The sequence below is a fragment of the Schistocerca nitens genome, chromosome 3, assembly GCF_023898315.1.
Source record: "Schistocerca nitens isolate TAMUIC-IGC-003100 chromosome 3, iqSchNite1.1, whole genome shotgun sequence".
Taxonomy (NCBI): Eukaryota; Metazoa; Arthropoda; class Insecta; order Orthoptera; family Acrididae; genus Schistocerca; species Schistocerca nitens.
In genome coordinates, this window is record NC_064616.1 from 928,385,806 (window position 1) to 928,407,494 (window position 21,689).

Consider the following 21,689-nt stretch of genomic DNA (forward strand, 5'->3'; position numbering starts at 1 on the left):
CTTCAGGTCCTCTCGCACCTCTGCTGAAGTGGGGGAGCACCTTGCTACCGTATTGGTCAGCCACATTTCAGGCGCTCAAAGCTCAGGTAAATTTCATCTCTTTGGTCCCACCAAAGGTGGCCAAAGGATCGTCTCAAAGATGATCATATATTCACATTCACTATCTGCGGTTAGCAGACGACCATACATTCATTCATTTCACAGATCTCACCAAACTGGATGTAGGGATTTATTTTGTGGGAGTGCACATGTGATCAATTAAATAAATAAATTGTCATTCTTTCCCACACTTGTATCCGGCTTCGCTGTATTAATCGAAATTGAATTATTTTACAAAAAAATGTGTTGTTCTGACAAAAATAATGAAGTATGTTGTACCTATTTTCAATGTTGGACGGTACTGTACCCTTTCATGTTATTAACAAATACTTCATTGCTGTGTGATTATTAAATACTGTTGGCAGGATTACTACCTTTCGACAGAGCGCCGTTGATATTCCTGTTGTTGTTGGCGTGCACCGTTGAATTACAATTTGTTTAACGGCAAGCAAGAAGAAGAGCCTTCCGACAGAGCGCCGTTGAGTGTTCAATGAGCGTACAGTTGAAATTACTATTACAACCAAATACGTCGCTGATCTGTGATTATTAATAACTTGGCAAGATTACAACCTTTGAACAGAGCGCCGTCGATATTTCCTGTTGTTATTAGCGTGCACCGTTTAATCACAATTTGTTTAACGGCAAGGTACAAGAAGAAACTTTCGACAGAGCGCCGTTGAGTGTTCAATCAGCGCACAGTTGAAAATACTGTTATCACCAAATTTTTACAGTCACTAGCAGTTGTACTCTGTGCTTGTGACTTGGTTGATTACATAGTTTTAGTTTTTTAATATATATGTTTGTTGCGGTTTAAGCCCATTTTGGGTATGTATATGTTGGGCCGCAGCAGGTCTGGCGACTGATTATTAGCGTTGTCAGCAAGATATTATGTCGTTATAAAATGGCATTTTGTAAACTTTTGAACACTAGTTCTAATATTTAAAATTTTGTTAATTATCATAGTGTATAATTTTTATGCAGAAATAGCTAAGCATCTATGATGAATCTAAGTAACGTACTGCTCTTTACTACCAAATGTGACATAGTCTGTTCTGGAAAGTGTCAAACAGAACTTAACTTCAAGTAGTACAGCGCAGAGTTTGGATGTGTAACTAACTCAACTGATTTTCATGTATATTGTTAAGCATGCGTCTAGTACTTGGAGCTGTAAAATATGTATCCCGCAACAGTATTTTTCATTATGCAGAAATTTTATTACTTAAATTTGTTTCTGAAAATTTCGCCTGTTCGGTGATCATGGTGTATTGAACAAAAGTTGCTATCATTCTCATCCTTCCATACAAAATGTTCCATACGAATTGTAAATTTCCCGTTTCTACAGTTTATATAGTTCCTGTATAGTGATCAGCACATCTTGAAGGGTAGCTCATTTCCGAATGTGAATACTTGTATTCAACACAGTTGTATCCTTAATCATGGTTGCTCCTCGCCCAGTGCTTCGCCAGACCTTACGCCATCATATTTTTTATTGAGTTTGTATGAAGCCTGAGGTGTAAAAAACGTAAGATGAATACGTGAAATGAACTGCTTGTTCGCATTGTGGAAGCCGCTTCCCTCATTAGGGGCCGGCCGGTGTGGCCGTGCGGTTAAAGGCGCTTCAGTCTGGAACCGCGTGACCGCTACGGTCGCAGGTTCGAATCCTGCCTCGGGCATGGATGTGTGTGATGTCCTTAGGTTAGTTAGGTTTAATTAGTTCTAAGTTCTAGGCGACTGATGACCTCAGAAGTTAAGTCGCATAGTGCTCAGAGCCATTTGAACCTCATTAGGGAACGTGCAGGGGCATTCAGAGAAGCAACACAACATGTTCACCCAAGAGTGGACAAATCGCTGAAGTTAACAGTGGGATGTACGAACATTTATTGTTAACTGTACATCAGCTGTAATATGACATGTCGATAATGCCTAGAGGTGAATGTGTTAAAAATACGTATTTTTCAGGTGATATGCTGGGACTTCACCCTAGCAAGATGCAATGGAACGATGAAATAGTATCGATTTAGACCACTGAGGATACAAGAACAAAGAACAGTGACGTGTGTGATATCTTTAGTTTTTAGTCAGTCTGGTTTTGTAGGCCTTTGCAAGCAGACGCTCATGTGTATGCTGGTTCCATTTAAGAGCAATAAAAACATTATTCACAGTTTATATCAGTTAGTGCTTCATTTCTCACGAGTTCTGCAATGGCTTACCTATAGATACTTAGTGAAACGCATGCTGTAATGTTTACTAAGTGTTGTATATCGTAAACATGACAATGTAGTGAACAGTGCAGAAATTAAATAATGTACGTTAAATGTGTTCTATAACAGGAACCATTCGGAATGGCTTCAGAAGATCGTTCCAGTCATAACCCTGAATAGTGATTATTGCTCCTGGAACACTGTGTTTGTAACATGATGGTGCACTTAAAGTGCCCAACTACTTGAAGGGGTACCTACAGGACGACCATGAGTGAACAAACATATTATTCTTACTCCTCGCTTTTGTGCAGTCAGTTCTTTCTAAGTGTTCAGTTAACACAGAAAATTATTCCACAAGACATCAGTGAGTGGAAATATGCAAATATGTCAGGAGTTTGATTCGTTTGTCTCCAAGACTAGCAATTTTACAAAGAGCAGAAGTCACTGAATTTAATTGTTTGAGAAGCACTTCCGTATCAAATTTTCATTAATATTTACACCTGAATATCAACCAGTCCTCCTGGGACACCCTGGTTTACTTTTCTCACCTAAATCTGTTTCAGCATATTTTTGTTTTCGTCAGTGGTTTCTTATTTTACTGAAATCTCAGTAACTAGTTGCTAGAATGCTCATTAATAATCGGATAGCTAGTAATAATTTAGTAGGTGTTCTTGTCAACACCCATGAGATGGAGGCGCAAAAACATTATACATTTTGGTTGCAGTAACGTCACTCTAAATATGACCAAAACGCGTACGCAAACTATAACATGCTGTCTGATCTGTCATGAAGCTTCTATAAAGCCTGGCCGTCTACTTATTGAGATTGCAATAAAACAAGAACCCACTGATCGTGGTATAAATGGGCTGAAACATGTTTAGGCGGTAAAAGTTACATAAACAGACATAATAGTCCATAGGTGTACTGCTCGCACCGTTTGGCCTATGTGCGTCTTTCCACTTGGCAGAAGATGAGATATGTCTCGGCCTTCAGGTGCGTTTACACCTGTGTGCCTTGAGGCTCGTCGCTGCTCGGCAGCACGGAAGAACAGGCACCCGTTGTGAACACCGGTTTGAATGGAATCGCTCGCACGCATATGTTGAGGAAAAGGCATGAACATACACGCGTGCCTCAACTTGTGTGTCGGCAAGCGACAGCCGCACGTCGACGAGTCGCAAGATGCACAAGTGTAAATGCTCTATTACGTGTCCAAGATCATTCCTTATCCTCCGTAATAGTGCTCAGTCAAAGACCGCTGCCACGACCACCAGCAGCACACCCGTATGCCGCAGCCAAACAAGTCGGCGGTTGCAGAGCCCCGTTTATCAGAATACACGCATGGAACACGACAGCTGCAGGAGTTTGCCACAAGTATCCAAATTTTGGGTCTGCGTCCTAAAAGAAGCCGTCTAAAAATCAACTAAGGTCTAGCTAATAACAATGAGGTATTCAGCTAACACTACAAGTGGACGTCGGGGCCGGTGGGCCCCCAACAGCACTGCCACCTGCGTAAACACCGCTACCGAATTCGCGGGACATGTGGGGGAGGGTATACGAGGTGTGGCTAGAAAAAAACCGGACTAGTACTGGTGAAACAATAAAACGAATGCAATAAGGCTGAAAGTCGCGTGGCCTGTCGCGTGACTCTCGCTCCGCCTACTGCTCGAGTTTCATCTGCCTCCTGCACTCAGTCTGCCCGTGGCGTCTGTTTTAAGTAGTTGACGTTTTGTCTGTGCGTCGGAAAATGTTGAGTGTACAGAAAGAACAGCGTGTTAACATCAAATTTTGTTTCAAACTAGGAAAATCTGCAAGTGAAACGTTTGTAATGTTACAACAAGTGTACGGCGATGATTGTTTATCGCGAACACAAGTGTTTGAGTGGTTTAAACGATTTAAAGATGGCCGCGAAGACACCAGTGATGACACTCGCACTGGCAGACCATTGTCAGCAAAAACTGATGCAAACATTGAAAAAATCGGTAAACTTGTTCGACAAGATCGCCGTTTAACAATCAGAGCAGTGTCTGAGTTAACAGGAGTTGACAAGGAAAGTGTTAGGCAGATTCTTCATGAAAGTTTCAACATGAACAAAGTGCGTTCAAAAATGGTTCCAAAGTGTCTCACAATTGAGCAGAAGGAACGCCGAAGAATGATTTGTTCTGACATCCTGGAAAACATTGAAAGTGATCCCACCTTCTTACAAAATGTTATTACTTGCGATGAATCGTGGTTTTCTACTTACGATCCCGAAACTAAACGCCAATCGATGCATTGGAAAACTCCTGGTTCTCCACGACAAAAAAAAAAAAAAAAAAAAAAAAAAAAAAAAAAAAAAAAAAACACGAATGTCAAAATCGAAATTCAAGGCAATGATGATTGTTTTTTTTGACATCAAAGGGATTGTGCACATTGATTTGGTACCAGAGGGACAAACAGTGAATCAGCATTACTACATTAGCGTCCTGGCTACCCTACGTGAGCGAGTACGGAGAAAACGGAACGATTTGTGGAGAAAAAAGTCATGGATCCTTCACCAAGACAATGCCCCAGCTCACAGTGCGTTGTCCGTGAAGACGTTTTTGGCAAAACACAACATTCCCATCTTAGATCATCCACCCTACTCACCTGATTTGGCCCCCTGTGACTTTTTTCTTTTCCCTAAAGTCAAGTCAGCTTTGAAAGGAACTAGATTTGAGACTGTTGAAGCAGTAAAAGAAAAAGCGACGGAAGTAATGTATGGACTTACCGAAAATGATCTGCAGCATTGCTATGAACAGTGGAAAATTCGTATGGAGCGGTGTAGAGACCGAGGAGGGGAGTACATTGAAGGAGATAACATGAAATTGTAAATAACTGTAAATAAATGTTTTTTCCAGCATCAGTCCGGTTTTTTTCTAGCCGCACCTCGTATAAGCACGCGCGTACAATTAGTAATTCAGTTCATCGTCGCAACTGATGACGGCGAGAGGGTTGTTCGCCGAAATACAATGCTCATTGGACACAGAGATCAGGCAGCACGACCGTGGGCTGATTTGCCAACTAATACGCCAGGGAGAAGCAACACAGTCACAACATAGAACGTATCTGTGTTTTGCAACCAGATCCTCCTTTGTTCCGATATCGAGACGAACCCTAATACAAACTCTAAGAGAGTGGCTCCGTAAGGCAAAGTACCATTATGTGTACCTGTGGTGTCACCGCCAGACACCACACTTGCTAGGTGGTAGCCTTTAAATCGGCCGCGGTCCGTTAGTATACGTCGGACCCGCGTGTCGCCACTGTCAGTGATTGCAGACCGAGCGCCGCCACACGGCAGGTCTAGAGAGACGTACTAGCACTCGCCCCAGTTGTACAGCCGACGTTGCTAGCAATGGTTCACTGACAAATTACGCTCTCATTTGCCGAGACGATAGTTAGCATAGCCTTCAGCTACGTCATTTGCTACGACCTAGCAAGGCGCCATTATCAATAGATATTTAACTTGTGATGCCTGTACCGTCAGACCGATGTTCTACAATTATGGATTAAAGTTAAGTATTACATCAACTACGTACTTTATTTGCTACTAAAAATTCCCTTAACTGTTCCAGACCTCAAGCCAGTCTGCGTGAGCTTAACGCGTGCCTTTCGGCTTCCTCCAAACCCCGTGAATTGGCTCCTGCCAATTCACAACAGTACCCTGCATGACAACCGCTACTGTCCCTGTCACCTGCAATCCCATGAAGGCCACTTTCAACATTCAACATCTTGTAAGTGTATTGTCATATCGCTGGCTTAGTTGTGGAGTATCTTTGCGGGCAGCCGCGTCTGTAGAGAGTCGAGCGAGGGACACGGTACTATTATGTTGTGTAGTGTGTAGCTCTGCATGTGAGAGATCTTTTTAGTATTCAGGTTGAAGTGTTGCTACAAGTGCTGTTACAGTAAAGTGATTAAATATGGAAGTAATTCAGAGAAAAGTGCAGAATGAGATTTCCACTCTGCAGCGGAGTGTGCGCTGATATGAAACTTCCTGGCAGATTAAAACTGTGTGCCGGACCGAGACTCGAACTCGGGACCTTTGCCTTTCGCGGGCAAGTGTTCTACCAACTGAGCTACCCAAGCACGACTCACGCCCCGTCCTCACAGCTTTACTTCCGCCAGTACCTCGCCTCCTAGCTTCCGAACTTTACAGAAGCTCTCCTGCGAACCTTACACAACTAACACTCCTGAAAGAAAGGATATTGCGGGGACATGGCTTAGCCACAGCCTGGGGGATGTTTCCAGAATGAGATTTTCACTCTGCAGCGGAGTGTGCGCTGTTATGAAACTAGACACTGCAGCCATTCTGCAAGCACACAGCGGGAAGTCGGGCGGACGCCCTCGCCTCACCCAAGAAATGACACGTTGCAAAGGGCCTGCCCGAGAAGGGTGCTTAGAACTGATGGACACTTGCAGTCATTACGATGGTACGTCAAGAATGCACGTGCGAAAGCATGTGAGTCCATCTGGCCTGGCCACAGTCATTTTACCTGCCTTACAAAGTAGGAATGTGTCGACAACTCCAACATCCCACGAGCACTGGGAGGAGCGTACACAAAGCGCGGAGAATCGACACAGGGAGGCGTGTGAAAGAAGACAGCGTTACTAAGAAAATGTTTTTCTCCACAGTAAGAACGTTCCTTATAAATCACGGACGCCAGCAGACTCTGAGATGAAAACCAAACGCGAGTCTGTCCAAGGCTCACGCAGAGAGAGAGAATGTTTACAAAGAACAAAGAAGTGTTGTGTAGCTGCTCTCACAACAGCCTCGGAATTAAAAAAAAAACATCGTAAGGATATGAAATCGTGAGAAAGCTGCCAATTCACGAGGCACACACCAGCCCATGTGAGATAGGAAATTTCCACCCTGCACGAGGAGGCGTGGTCTTGCAAAGGCGATCTGTCATTGGACTGTATTGGAAATTTTGTCCGCCAGTGAGAACGTCAAAAGGAAGAATTGGGCTGATAAATGGAGGAGAAGGAAAGGGGCTCGGCGAGACGGTGTGGAAGCGAGAGGACATGAGGTCTCTTCCACTGACCGCTATGGTCCTCGTTCCGACACCGTGATACCGCAGCCTCGGCCAAGCAACCAACAAGGCGAAGATGATGAGGGCAGCCGTCTGGCGCCGTACAGCTCCGAGACGACCCGCCGAGCCGACACAGCGCCTGCCGCCGACAGCAATACACGACAAACGATACCGAACAATGGTAAAAGGACTCCCCCCGCCCCCCTCCTTCCCATTGATAACTGAGTCGTGTCCACGCCCAATCAAATCGGCCATGAGATTTGTAATTTTGTTTTGATTTGTGTCAACAGCGCCGATATAAAAACATTTCTTTCATGTTTTAATCATTCAAGCAATCATTTTACCTTCATATATCAACCCCGTAATTTCGACCCTTTGTGTTTGATTTTATTTAATTATTGACATCAATTAATTGTTGGCTCCTAGTGTGTGGGCAATCTCATTAATCATCCACTCGTCATTTCATGTCCGACAACAGAGAAGAATTTTCAGTTCACTACAGTGCATAAATGCAAATATTGCACCTAAATAAGACCACATATCCTCTACACCACCCCCAGAAACATTGACTACTGTAAAAAAGTGTAGGGACTGGTAGTTGACCCTGAACATAATGTAACTTCTTGCGTATAAATAGTTGGAAAGATACATTACTATTCGATTACGATACTGATGTAGCAACAAACATCAAATGTTCAAATGTGTGTGAAATCTTATGGGACATAACTGCTAAGGCCATCAGTCCCTAAGCTTACACACTACTTAACCTAAATTATCCTAAGGACAAACACACACACCCATGCCCGAGGGAGGACTCGAACCTCCGCCGGGACCAGCCGCACAGTTTATGACTGCAGCGCCTGAGACCGCTCGGCTAATCCCGCGCGGCTCAAACATGAAATCTTATTTGGTCATTGCTCTGGAGACACTATTAATCCACCTCTCCATCTAGTCTCACCTTAATAAATGTCTCACTAAAAACTACAGCCTTCAGGAGGAGTGAACAAGCGTCGTGTACGGAAATTACAAATATTTTGCTTGTGTGGGTTTGCTGTATCTTGGAAGTGTTGTACAAATAAAACCATCTTCGCTCCACCCTTCCACGTGCTGTAATCACATTATTTCATTTCCGTTACTGTGTATTTATAAGACGAAACCCGTTAAGCAATGTCGAAAGGTTACTGTTGATTTGTAGAGGGTAATACGCCACGGTACTTCAAAAAAGACGAAGCACTTACAGCGCGTAGCCGATTCCGCGACTTGCCTAGCTCGATTTCTCTTTTTAAATACCGCATGTGATTTGAACAGTAGACAGATCTCGTATTAATGTCTGCTAGTAAGTGTCTGGATACTTTCGATCAGATTGCACATCAATAAAATGGGAGAAAATTCTTGAATCAGTCATGTTGAGCACTCTCTCTGAGTGTTACGTCCGTGGTCATTCAGCAAGAGCTGGTATGTCCCCGATCGCGAAAGGTCTCAGTGGGTTACACGATGACCCTCTGTATGCCTATACCAGCCCTGAGTCTGCGAAGATGTTGGAGTGTATTGCTTATGTTATTTCGTGTGGAGCTGCCGCTGGCTGCCGTTTGTTGAGACGAAGTCATACTCAGAAGCGAGGAGGCAACCGTTGAGGTATGAACACTCAAGTACTCCGGAGGAAGTTGTAAGTAGGCTGTTCAGGTTTTAATGTTGGTAACGTCACGTAGCGCTCTGTATGAAAATCACTGACTGTGCTGTGTGCATTCTGTGGCTGGTTTGCATTGTTGGAATTTGCCATTGTAGTGTTGGGCAGTTGGCTGTTAACAGCGCGTAGCGTTGCACAGTAGAGATGGGCAAACTGAAACACGTAACTGTTTCGAAACAAATGAAACAGTACAACGTAATGTTTCGATACGCTGTTTCGCAACAGTGAAACAGTTTGTGTTTTGTTATCTAATAAACCTACACATTTTATCATCTTGAATGTCTACTGTATAAGTTTGTCCATATAAACACAAATGAGGTGCGAGAGCGCTAATCATATCGCAGAAAGTATGAAACTATCACTTAGGCGTCTTGGCAGTTTCGTATTTCCTGCAGCAAATGCGCTGCTTTCGTGTCGTGTGACTTTCATACTTTTCAATTGGCTGAGGACAGCCATAGCCTAAGACAGAAGAACCACCACGAACGGAACTGGAGGTGGGAGCAAACTGCAGACACAACGGATATGCTACTGGGATTCCCACTTTCCGTTAGTATGGGTAATATACCCATCCTGCTAATTTCCATGCACACTAAGGGAATCATTGTGGATAATAGGCACAGTGACTATAGTCTCACAAATAATGCCAAATAATTCGAATAAATAACAAAATATAACAGAAAAAATTTTATCTTTCAAGGTGTTTCGAACCGTTACTATAAATTCACCATGCTTGCCAGGCCTTCCCGTTCACCATTACACTATCAGTGATATGTCAAACAGATTGCTTGCAATTATACCTACATCAAATTTATGTATATGTCTAATAACTGTCACTCTACGCCTTTTTTTATTTGAAATGTTGTAGGCTTACTTGCGTTTCTTAATATGATTACTGTACATGAACACCAATTGTGGTGTTTGTTTAAATAAAGATGTAACTATTTGTATACTATCCCGACCATCGCAGCAGTCTGTGCCCCTGATATGTGCAGCAGTGGTAGGAACGCTCAGCGGCAGCAGAGGCTGTGACGACCTGGAAGTGCGGGCTATCTGCTAGGCGCAGGTGATGAGTCCTGCGGTCACACAGACGGATGCTTCTCCAGCCAAGTGCGAACATTACAAGAGCGAGGTATTCACGATGTATGTACTTTTCTCTGTACAAGTGTTGCCGTCATTATTTTTACAATTCCAGTGTAATCTTATAGTGTTAAGAGACCTGATAGTGACGTCACACACTAATATTGCTAGGGGATAAGGTCGTTTAAGTGAAACGGTAGGCCTTGTGCATATTTGTTGTTAAATAAAAATCGTATAATGCTAAAGAATCGTGTAATTTGTCAAATTAATGCACAGTGGTCATTGCTTGTCACATATTTTTATGTGTGTTTTCTTGAAAAAAGTGTCTATTTATGGCACACTGGGAAAAAGGATAAAATACGAGGGCAGTTCAATAAGTAATGCAACACATTTTTTTTCTGAAACAGGGGTTGTTTTATTCAGCATTGAAATACACCAGGTTATTCCCCAATCTTTTAGCTACACAACACTATTTTTCAACGTAATCTCCATTCAATGCTACGGCCTTACGCCACCTTGAAATGAGGGCCTGTATGCCTGCACGGTACCATTCCACTGGTCGATGTCGGAGCCAACGTCGTACTGCATCAATAACTTCTTCATCATCCGCGTAGTGCCTCCCACGGATTGCGTCCTTCATTGGGCCAAACATATGGAAATCCGACTGTGCGAGATCGGGGCTGTAGGGTGCATGAGGAAGAACAGTCCACTGAAGTTTTGTGAGCTCCTCTCGGGTGCGAAGACTTGTGTGAGGTCTTGCGTTGTCATGAAGAAGGAGAAGTTCGTTCAGATTTTTGTGCCTACGAACACGCTGAAGTCGTTTCTTGAATTTCTGAAGAGTAGCACAATACACTTCAGAGTTGATCGTTTGACCATGGGGAAGGACATCGAACAGAATAACCCCTTCAGCGTCCCAGAAGACTGTAACCATGACTTTACCGGCTGAGGGTATGGCTTTAAACTTTTTCTTGGTAGGGGAGTGGGTGTGGCGCCACTCCATTGATTGCCGTTTTGTTTCACGTTCGAAGTGATGAACCCATGTTTCATCGCCTGAAACAATCTTTGACAAGAAATTGTCACCCTCAGCCACATGACGAGCAAGCAATTCCGCACAGATGGTTCTCCTTTGCTCTTTATGGTGTTCGGTTAGACAACGAGGGACCCAGCGGGAACAAACCTTTGAATATCCCAACTGGTGAACAATTGTGACAGCACTACCAACAGAGATGTCAAGTTGAGCACTGAGTTGTTTGATGGTGATCCGTCGATCATCTCGAATGAGTGTGTTCGCACGCTCCGCCATTGCAGGAGTCACAGCTGTGCACGGCCGGCCCGCACGCGGGAGATCAGACAGTCTTGCTTGACCTTGCGGCGATGATGACACACGCTGTGCCCAACGACTCACCGTGCTTTTGTCTACTGCCAGATCACCGTAGACATTCTGCAAGCGCCTATGAATATCTGAGATGCCCTAGTTTTCCGCCAAAAGAAACTCGATCACTGCCCGTTGTTTGCAACGCACATCCGTTACAGACGCCATTTTAACAGCTCCGTACAGCGCTGCCACCTGTCGGAAGTCAATGAAACTATACGAGACGAAGCGGGAATGTTTGAAAATATTCCACAAGAAATTTCCGGTTTTTTCAACAAAAATTGGCCGAGAAAAAAAATGTGTTGCATTACTTATTGAACTGCCCTCGTAGCAACAACAAAAAAACCGTAAATAGCAGTAGTGTGGTTATAAAGAGGATGCAGCAGGTGATTACACTGACGTGAAAAAGTCATGGGATACCTCCTAATATCGTGTCGGACCTCCTTTTTCCCAGCGTAATTCAGTAACTTGATATGGGACGCGACTAGGCGTTGGAAGTCCCCTGCAGAAATATTGAGCCATGCTGCCCCTATAGCCGTCCACAATTGCGAAAGAGTTGCCGGTGCAGGATGTTGTGCACGACTGACCTCTCGATTATGTCCCACAAATGTTCAACGGGATTCATGTCGGACGATCTGGTTAGCCAAACCATTAACTCAAACTGTCCAGAATGTCCTTCAAACCAATTGCGAACAACTGTTACCCAGTAGCAGAGTGCATTGTCATCCACAAAAATTTCATCGTTGTTTGGGAACATGACGTACGTGAATGGCTCAAAATGGTCTAAAAGCACCCAAACATCCAGATGACCCAGTCCATTCCATGTAACCACTTCATTAGGGAGCCACCACCAGCTTCCATATTGCCTTATTGACAACTTGGATCCATGGCTTCGTGGGGTCTGCACCACAAACAAACCCTACCATCAGCTCCTACCAACTGAAATCGGGGCTCATCTGACCAGGTCACGGTTGTCTAATCGTGTAGGGTCCAACCAATATGGTCATAAGCCCAGGAGAGGCACTGCAGGTGATGTCTTGCTGTTAGCAAAGGCACTCGTGTGGGTCATCTGCTGCCATAACTATATAACGCCTAATTTCGCCACGCTGTCCTAGCGGATACTAGGGTTATTAGGAAAGTAAGGAACGATCGGTCGCGAAATAGAAAATACAGTAAAAATCTGATGAATGTTTGCACAGATGGTTTGGGCACTGTGTCTAGTACGCCAGTCGATCGCATCATATCGCTCTTTTCAGTTCTGAGCTCACAGTGAGAACGTAAAGATGGCTAGAAATTAGCGTCTCCCGCCAAGTATGAGGGCCTGGCGAAAGATTTCGCCTGAAGCTATGCAATCCACATAACATAACTGTCATACGTTTCGATCTACACGACAATTCTCGGCTGCACTCTGCAGGGCCAATGAAGATGCTCAAAGTGTTTTATCACCCACAATACAGCCTGTAATTGGCTACCCCTGAGGTTCATCCCTGCTCAAATGAACCGCTGGTTATGAAGACAATATTTTGACACAGACAACGAGCTGCAGCCCAGAGTAGAGTATTGTCGAAAAGCACTGGCGGCTGTCTTCTATAACGAGGGAATTGAAAAGTTGGTACAACGCAACGACAGATGTCTAAGTCTGAGCGGCGATTGTGTAGAGAAGTAGCTGCAAGGTGTAGCTAACTGTTGCAAATAAAACAATTTTGAGTTTCACTGTGGTTTCCATTTCGCGACCTATCGTGCCTTACTTTCCGAATAGCCCTCGTACATCCATCATATGTTCCACATTGATTTCTGTGGTTATTTCACGCAGTGTTGCTTGTATTTTAGCTTTGACAACTTTACGCGTAAGTGACTGATAACCACGTAGTTTAGTCCCTTTAATTCACAAACCAACCAACCTCTACGCAAACGCCGCTGCTCACGGTGGTTAAATGAAGGCCGTCTGTCACTGCGTTGTCCGTGGTTAGAGGTAATGTTTGAAATTTGGTATTCTCAGCACACTCTTGACACTGTGGATTTCGTAATATTGAATTACCTAACGATTTAAGTAATGGAATGTCCTATGCGTCTAGTTCCAACTACTATTCCGCATTCAAGGTCTGTTAATTCCCGTGGTGCGGCCATGATCACGTCGGAATCTCTTCCTCACGAATCACCTGCGTACAGAAGACAGGTCCGCCAAAGCACTGCACTTTTATACCTTGTTTACGCGATACTACTGCTATTTGTATATGTGCATATCGCTACCCCGTGACTTTCGTCACCTCAGTGTATTTGTTGCTAAATAATGCATTCTTAACCTTCGCAGTCCAATAAACACGTGCGTATTCTTGAAAAATCGGTAAAATTACCCTAAAGCCCGTATTTAGATGTGTCTTCTCAAAAAATTGGTAAAAATCATCCCAACATAGTAAGGAGCGTCATATGTTGCAGAAAATAGCAAGGGGCGCGATACTCTGCCAGAAAAATGCGAAAACTGAGCCCTGAAACGGCAAATCTCAGGGGTGCCACACTCTGCTGGGAATACACTAAGGGAAAAAAAAAATCGGCGCACCACGCTAGAGTTATGCAAGTTGATCACAAATTGGTATTCATGCATGTATCGGCGGAAAATGCAAAACTGTAAGCTTTGGAGGCTGACGGATGAATGTGTGATGCTGCAAGCACAGTTTCACCACGCAGCTGGCAAGAATAGTAAACAGGGGACTTGTCCATACCAGGGCATAAAATCTTCTCGAATTTCAGTCCGTACACTCAGCTGGACAGTAACTGAGCCTTGCAGGCAGGGGCGTGAACAATATACGCAGATGACATTATCTGAGAGAGCACGAGTAGTTTGGCTCAAAGAAGCCAGCTGGAGTAATCGGCGAATCATCTGACATTTGAATAGGAGCGATGCCACTATTTGAGGACGTTGGCAGGAATGGATGAACTCTGGCTGAACAGTGTCAAGAAGGAACCTGCCGGTGTAGAGAGACAACAAAACAGGAGGACCAAGCAATGATCATAGAGGCACTCAGAGCCGCAGATTCATCATAATCATCAGTCCGACGTGCAAAGGGTGCTTCAGCGACCACAAGGACCATTAATCGGCGGCTGAGCTCACAGCGACCCTTGCACCAACAAGACCGTTTGCAGTGGTGTTGGGGCATATCCGGCCTGGGATCTCGTTGACTGGAGTAGAATAGTCTTCATTGTTGATTCCCATTTCGAAATCAGCCCCGACGACCAGGGAAGATGTGTCTGGAGACACCCCGGACAACAGTGGGATACCAGTGCGACTGTCGCCAGCCATACAGCCCTACAGCGAGGACTGATAGTCTTGGGTGCCACTCCATTTCATAGCAGGACCCATTCGGTTGTAATTCACGGACCACGGCACACTTACAACACGACTGTACATCGACGATATTCTACGCCCCGTTTTGTTGCCCTTCATGGCAAGCCATTCCAGTCTTACATTTCACCAAGGTAATGCCCATCCACACATAGCAAGCATTTCTACTGGTTGTCTTCGTGCTTGCCAATCCCTGCTTTGGCCAGCAAGGTCACAGGATATCTCCACAATTGAGAAAGTTTAGAGCATTATGGGCAGTGTTCTCCAATCAGCTCTGGATTTTGACGATCTAGCGCGTCAACTGGACAGCATTTGGCACCATATCCGTCAGGAGGACATCCAACAACTCTGTCAATCAATGCCAAGTCGAATAACTGCTTGCATAGGGGCCAGAGGTGAACCAACACGTTATTGACTTGCTCAATTTTTGAAGCTCTTTCTCTTGAATAAATCAACCAGTTTTTCTGAAATTGTAGTCATTTGTTTGTCTGTACATGTAAGTCACGTCTACTGACTTCCGTCCCACTCGAATAATTCCTTCCTGGTGTGTCGTTTTTGTTTTTTAGTGTGTATGCTAATATCACCTGATTTTACTGCTGCTGCAGTTCCTTGATCAAAGTACAGACTACGAATGTCCCCTCTCAAGATTTGAGACACCCTAAGGTGACGAATGACGGGAGGAGGACAATAGGAGCACACTGTACCAGTGGGATAGGGAGGACTCCATGTTTGGGTCATAAATCACCGTCTTTATGATGACATAACTGACACCTGGGTAAATGTGAGTGGAAGTGCACTACTCGGCCGCTATATTGGCTACAAATTATTGTAATTAAAACGATACTTATAGTTCATTAATTGTAATTATAATTACAGTACAGCCCTTTAATTATGCCCTAAAGAAATAAGAGCCCAAGTGAACTGTTTGTTTACATGTGCGTCATTAAATTAGGTTGTGGCATGTGGCCGGTTTGTTTATATAAGGAGAACAATAGGGTAGAATACCTATACCTCCACTACTCACGTATCTATATGACACTGTGCCGTCAGAATCTGTCTGGTGTAAACTGCATGCTACAAATATTCATGGCAAAGTATCTGTTTCAGTACCTGTACTTTCACCTCTAAAGGACTACAAATAATGGTTCAAATGGCTCTGAGCACTATGGGACTTAACTACTGAGGTCATCAGTCCCCTCGAACTTAGAACTACTTAAACCTAACTAACCTAAGGACATCACACACATCCATGCCGGCGGTAGGATTCGAACCTGCGACCGTAGCGGTCACGCGGTTCCAAACTGAAGCGCTTAGAACCGCACGGCCACACCGGCCGGCTAAAGGACTACATTAGTATCACTGGCATTCATGCTCTACACAATAATGGGAGAATGTCATATGGACAGACACTATTGTTATTCTCTACAAATGCACCCTTCGATGTCACATGTTTTTCCCCAACCGTATAAGACTTGGTGTAGGTCTTGGTGTAATTGTCTGCTTTTTGGCTGTTCAGGAAACATTCAACTTCGAAAATCAGCTCGTCATCATTCTGATGGTGCCTGCTACAGAATGGTTTCTTCACCCAAGGAAAGAGAAAGAAGTCACTCAGCGCCATTTCAAGATAGCACGAGGGGATAAGGGAAAATTCGATACAACAAAGAAGCAGCATGTGTGACTGTGCAAAATGCATAATGAACTGGGGGCTGTCAGTTTCCCACGAAATGCTGGTTGGGTCTTCGCTCTTTATGGCGGTCTTTGAGCATTGTGTCCACTTCTGTTGCGATTCCCAGTTTTTCACAGAGAGATTGTAGGTCACCTTGCTCTTAGTTATTCAGGCTTGTTTGATCACCCTGGAAGAGTCTGCGCCACCTAACACTCAGTCACATGATAGTGCACTGTTGCTATACACTCCCATTACATCATCAGAGATTGTTGCACTTTTGTTCCTCTCGACGTACATAAAGTGAACTACTGCACGAAATGTACTGGCTGCGCCATTTCGTATTGGCTCTCGAGCGGCGTACTGCGGTACTGTGGGCGAAGGGATTTCAATGTGTACCACGACTGCAGACAAGTACCTGCAAACAACGGTTACGCTTCTATTCTCGGAGACCATCTTCGCCCAATGCTGGAAGATACACTCCATGCTGAACGACCTGAATACGAAGACAATAATGCTCCCATTCATATTTCTGATATTTTGTTCGACACTCGTTTAATGAAGATGAAATGCAATGAGAGTATGGCATCGTTGGTCGGGAGGCCCCATTCGGGGAAGTTCGGCCGCCAAGTTCAAGTCTTACTTTAGTCGACGCCACATTGGGCGACTTGCGCGCCCGGGATGAGGACGAAATGGTGATGAGGACAACACAACATCCAGGTCATCGAGCAGAGAAAATCTGCAACCCGGCCGGGAATCGAACCCAGGCCCCCTTGCATGGGATGCAGGCACGTTACCACCCAGCAAACCAGGCGGACGTTTAATGAAGATGATAAGGAATTATAATACCTCGTTTGATATGTTCAGTCCAATGATCGGACTATAACTGAACTTTTGTATGGTATTCCGGAGGGGTAACTGAGGAATAGCTTTCCTGTAAAAGGACATTTTCTGAGTTAGTGACCTTTTGCTGGACGAAACTAAAACATATCACTCTGGCTATTGAGAACAACTTGCTGTTGTCAATCCAACGTCGGATGCATGCTAAAGGAGGCCAACAGCATTGTGTCTTTCTACACTCCTGGAAATTGAAATAAGAACACCGTGAATTCATTGTCCCAGGAAGGGGAAACTTTATTGACACATTCCTGGGGTCAGATACATCACATGATCACACTGACAGAACCACAGGCACATAGACACAGGCAACAGAGCATGCACAATGTCGGCACTAGTACAGTGTATATCCACCTTTCGCAGCAATGCAGGCTGCTATTCTCCCATGGAGACGATCGTAGAGATGCTGGATGTAGTCCTGTGGAACGGCTCGCCATGCCATTTCCACCTGGCGCCTCAGTTGGACCAGCGTTCGTGCTGGACGTGCAGACCGCGTGAGACGACGCTTCATCCAGTCCCAAACATGCTCAATGGAGGACAGATCCGGAGATCTTGCTGGCCAGGGTAGTTGACTTACACCTTCTAGAGCACGTTGGGTGGCACGGGATACATGCGGACGTGCATTGTCCTGTTGGAACAGCAAGTTCCCTTGCCGGTCTAGGAATGGTAGAACGATGGGTTCGATGACGGTTTGGATGTACCGTGCACTATTCAGTGTCCCCTCGACGATCACCAGTGGTGTACGGCCAGCGTAGGAGATCGCTCCCCACACCATGATGCCGGGTGTTGGCCCTGTGTGCCTCGGTCGTATGCAGTCCTGATTGTGGCGCTCACCTGCACGGCGCCAAACACGCATACGACCATCATTGGCACCAAGGCAGAAGCGACTCTCATCGCTGAAGACGACACGTCTCCATTCGTCCCTCCATTCACGCCTGTCGCGACACCACTGGAGGCGGGCTGCACGATGTTGGGGCGTGAGCGGAAGACGGCCTAACGGTGTGCGGGACCGTAGCCCAGCTTCATGGAGACGGTTGCGAATGGTCCTCGCCGATACCCCAGGAGCAACAGTGTCCCTAATTTGCTGGGAAGTGGCGGTGCAGTCCCCTACGGCACTGCGTAGGATCCTACGGTCTTGGCGTGCATCCGTGCGTCGCTGCGGTCCGGTCCCAGGTCGACGGGCACGTGCACCTTCCGCCGACCACTGGCGACAACATCGATGTACTGTGGAGACCTCACGCCCCACGTGTTGAGCAATTCGGCGGTACGTCCACCCGGCCTCCCGCATGCCCACTATACGCCCTCGCTCAAAGTCCGTCAACTGCACATACGGTTCACGTCCACGCTGTCGCGGCATGCTACCAGTGTTAAAGACTGCGATGGAGCTCCGTATGCCACGGCAAACGCTGACACTGACGACGGCGGTGCACAAATGCTGCGCAGCTAGCGCCATTCGACGGCCAACACCGCGGTTCCTGGTGTGTCCGCTGTGCCGTGCGTGTGATCATTGCTTGTACAGCCCTCTCGCAGTGTCCGGAGCAAGTATGGTGGGTCTGACACACCGGTGTCAATGTGTTCTTTTTTCCATTTCCAGGAGTGTATATACCATCACCAGCAGAATCGAATAACACTATACTGTTCTTAAGCCGAAATTTATATCAGTAATAAAGAAAACACTGACGTACCTTTAACAATCCCATGTGAGGGAAGTTCTCAAACGAAAGCTTCGCGCTTTCGGACTGTTTATAAATTCTTGCTGCCGTCAGAGTGTTGGGACACATTCCATCGCCGACGAATAATATAACATTTTTTGCCAAATTTGTGTTCAGTTTCACGTTTAGTGCGATGTTCAGTTCTTCCCGGGCAACTTCATTCCAGTACGTCTGATCTGAAACAAATACAACTCTATGAAAAGAATTAACACAATTTTTTTCAGTTACATTTTACGTTGCCGTTTAGAAACTCACTGTTGCATATGCCTGCAGCAATAATAAGTCTGGAAGAAAAAACGATGCAGGAATTAAAACGAAATTAACAGCAACCGTATGAAAGGTGTTTCAGAAATACTTTTAGATGTTAGGGGGGATTCCTCAAGCCAAAATAGAAAAAACTATCAAAATAAACACATGTCTGAAATGCATTCATTCTTGAGTTATTAATAAAATATTTCTTTCAGCCGGTTTCGATGCAAACTCCAACAACTCAAGTTTGGAAATAGTAAATAAAATACTTGAAAGTTTGAAACTCATTGTGATAACATCCCTCTTAATAGGCCATAACACTTTGTAATAACTTGACATTTAGGAAAGAAACATTTAGGAGATGCTCATTAAATGGGTGTTCACATAGTAGGGGAAGGTTATCTACAGGGTGAAAAGTATTTAAACCGACAAACTCTGGGAGGTTGTAGGGGACATCAAAACAAATATTTTTCCCTAATGTCATTTTTTCCTATGAGGAGTATTTAAACCGGTAGAGGAAGATTTCTCTGCTGGCAAATTAATTAAAGTAACAAAAAATTTTCCATTTTTTTATGACCAAGAGACAACACATTAACACAACCCAATTTCAATTACAGTAGATTTTCAAAAATGCCTCCATTTACACGTAAACAAAGGTTACACTGTCGGATCATATTCTGTCTGACACGGGCAAAAACCCCAGGAGTATCCTGAATTGTTCCTGCTGCTGATACTACTATCCGGGCAACCAGATCCTCTTCTGATGCAACAGGAGTTGTGTAAACAAGGTTGCACCATCTCTAACCACACAAAAAAGTCCAGAGGGGACATATCTGGGGATCGAGCGGGCCATGGTACAGGACCAGCTCTGCCAATCCACGTTTCTGGGAGCCTTCGGTCCAGGAATCGACGCACACGACGACTGAAATGTGCCGGCGCCCCGTCATGTTGGAACCACATGCGTTGTGTTGTAGGGATCGGGACGTCTTCCAGCAATTGTGGCAATGCTCTGGCGAGAAAATTGTAATAGTGCCTGCCATGTAATGGTCTAGGTATCAGATACGGCCCAATTAAACAGTCCCCAACAACACCGACCCACACATTAACATAGAACCGCACTTGATGAGCGCTAGTAACTGTGGCATGTAGGTATCCTCACTCCAAACACGCGAATTGTGCATGTTGAACACTCGATCACGCCCGAACGTTGCTTCATCGGTAAACAACACAGAGGATGGAAATGTAGGATGAATTTCACACTGTTCCGGGTACCACTGCGAAAACTGTGCTCTGGGTGGATAATCAACTGGTTCCAGATTGTGGACACGCTGTAAGTGAAATGGACGTAACAATTGCTTTCGAAGGACTGTTCTTACATTCGTCTGATTCGTCCCCATGTTATTTGCAATTGCACGAGTGCTGATTGAAGGATCCCGCTCCACATGCTGCAATACAGTTTCCTCAAATCGCAGCGTTCTTACCGTGCGACGGCGTCCCTGTCCAGGTAATCTGCTAAATGACCCGGTCTTACGCAGACGTTGGTACACAGCAGCAGAGGTCGTATGATGCGGGATACGGCGATTAGGATATTGTTGTTGATAAACCCGCTGTGCAGCTCGTCCGTTGTGGTGCGCTACGTAGTACGCACCAGCTATATCAGTGTACTCACTCCAGGTGTATCGCTCCATTAGTAAACAGAGACAATGCACTACTACACTGGTGGAAAGCAGTTGCCTACAACTGAAGAGCATAATATGGCCTCTAACAACTGAAGAGCGTAATACGGCCTCCACCGGTTTAAATAATCCCCATAAGAAAAAAATGACATTAGGGAAAAAAATTTGTTTTGATGTCCACTACAACCTCCCAGAATTTGTCGGTTTAAATACTTTTCACCCAGTATATTGTTGTTACTCCAAGCCTTTATTACGTATTTAATTTATGAGTAAATACATATTTTAAAGGTGTATAAGTTAAAATTTAGAAGTATGTAAGTGGTCCAAATTAGGAAACCGATTGCTTAATTTTGGCCTTCAGTTGCTTAGTTGGACCAGATTGTAAGTAAAAGATAAATAAGAACTATAATATCTTAAAGAAGCCGTATTTCAACATATTTATTAGACATACGTGATATTTAAGTAGTAAGGCCTAACTAAACAAAACAAATCATCTTGGAGAATTCATTACCCGCAAGTCATTAATATTGGTAAATTAGGGGAAAAGTGCTTCGTCCTCATAAAGCGCTTACAATTTAAACAAAGAATAAAGTAGGAAACTTGTTACGTAGAAAAATATAAGAAAATGTGACACACTGAAATACAGGGTGACAATTGTTGAACTATATGAA

General features: G+C 44.6%; 1 protein-coding gene across 1 annotated transcript in view; it reads right to left on the minus strand.

Moving 5' to 3' along the window:
- LOC126249003 (alkaline phosphatase-like) overlaps window positions 1-21,689 on the minus strand; it is a 247,755-nt gene that overhangs the window by 87,414 nt on the left and 138,652 nt on the right. Inside the window, exon 2 of the mRNA XM_049950587.1 lies at window positions 19,067-19,269. Within this exon, the coding sequence (XP_049806544.1) occupies window positions 19,067-19,269 (203 nt within the window). The remainder of the gene's footprint in view (window positions 1-19,066; window positions 19,270-21,689) is intronic.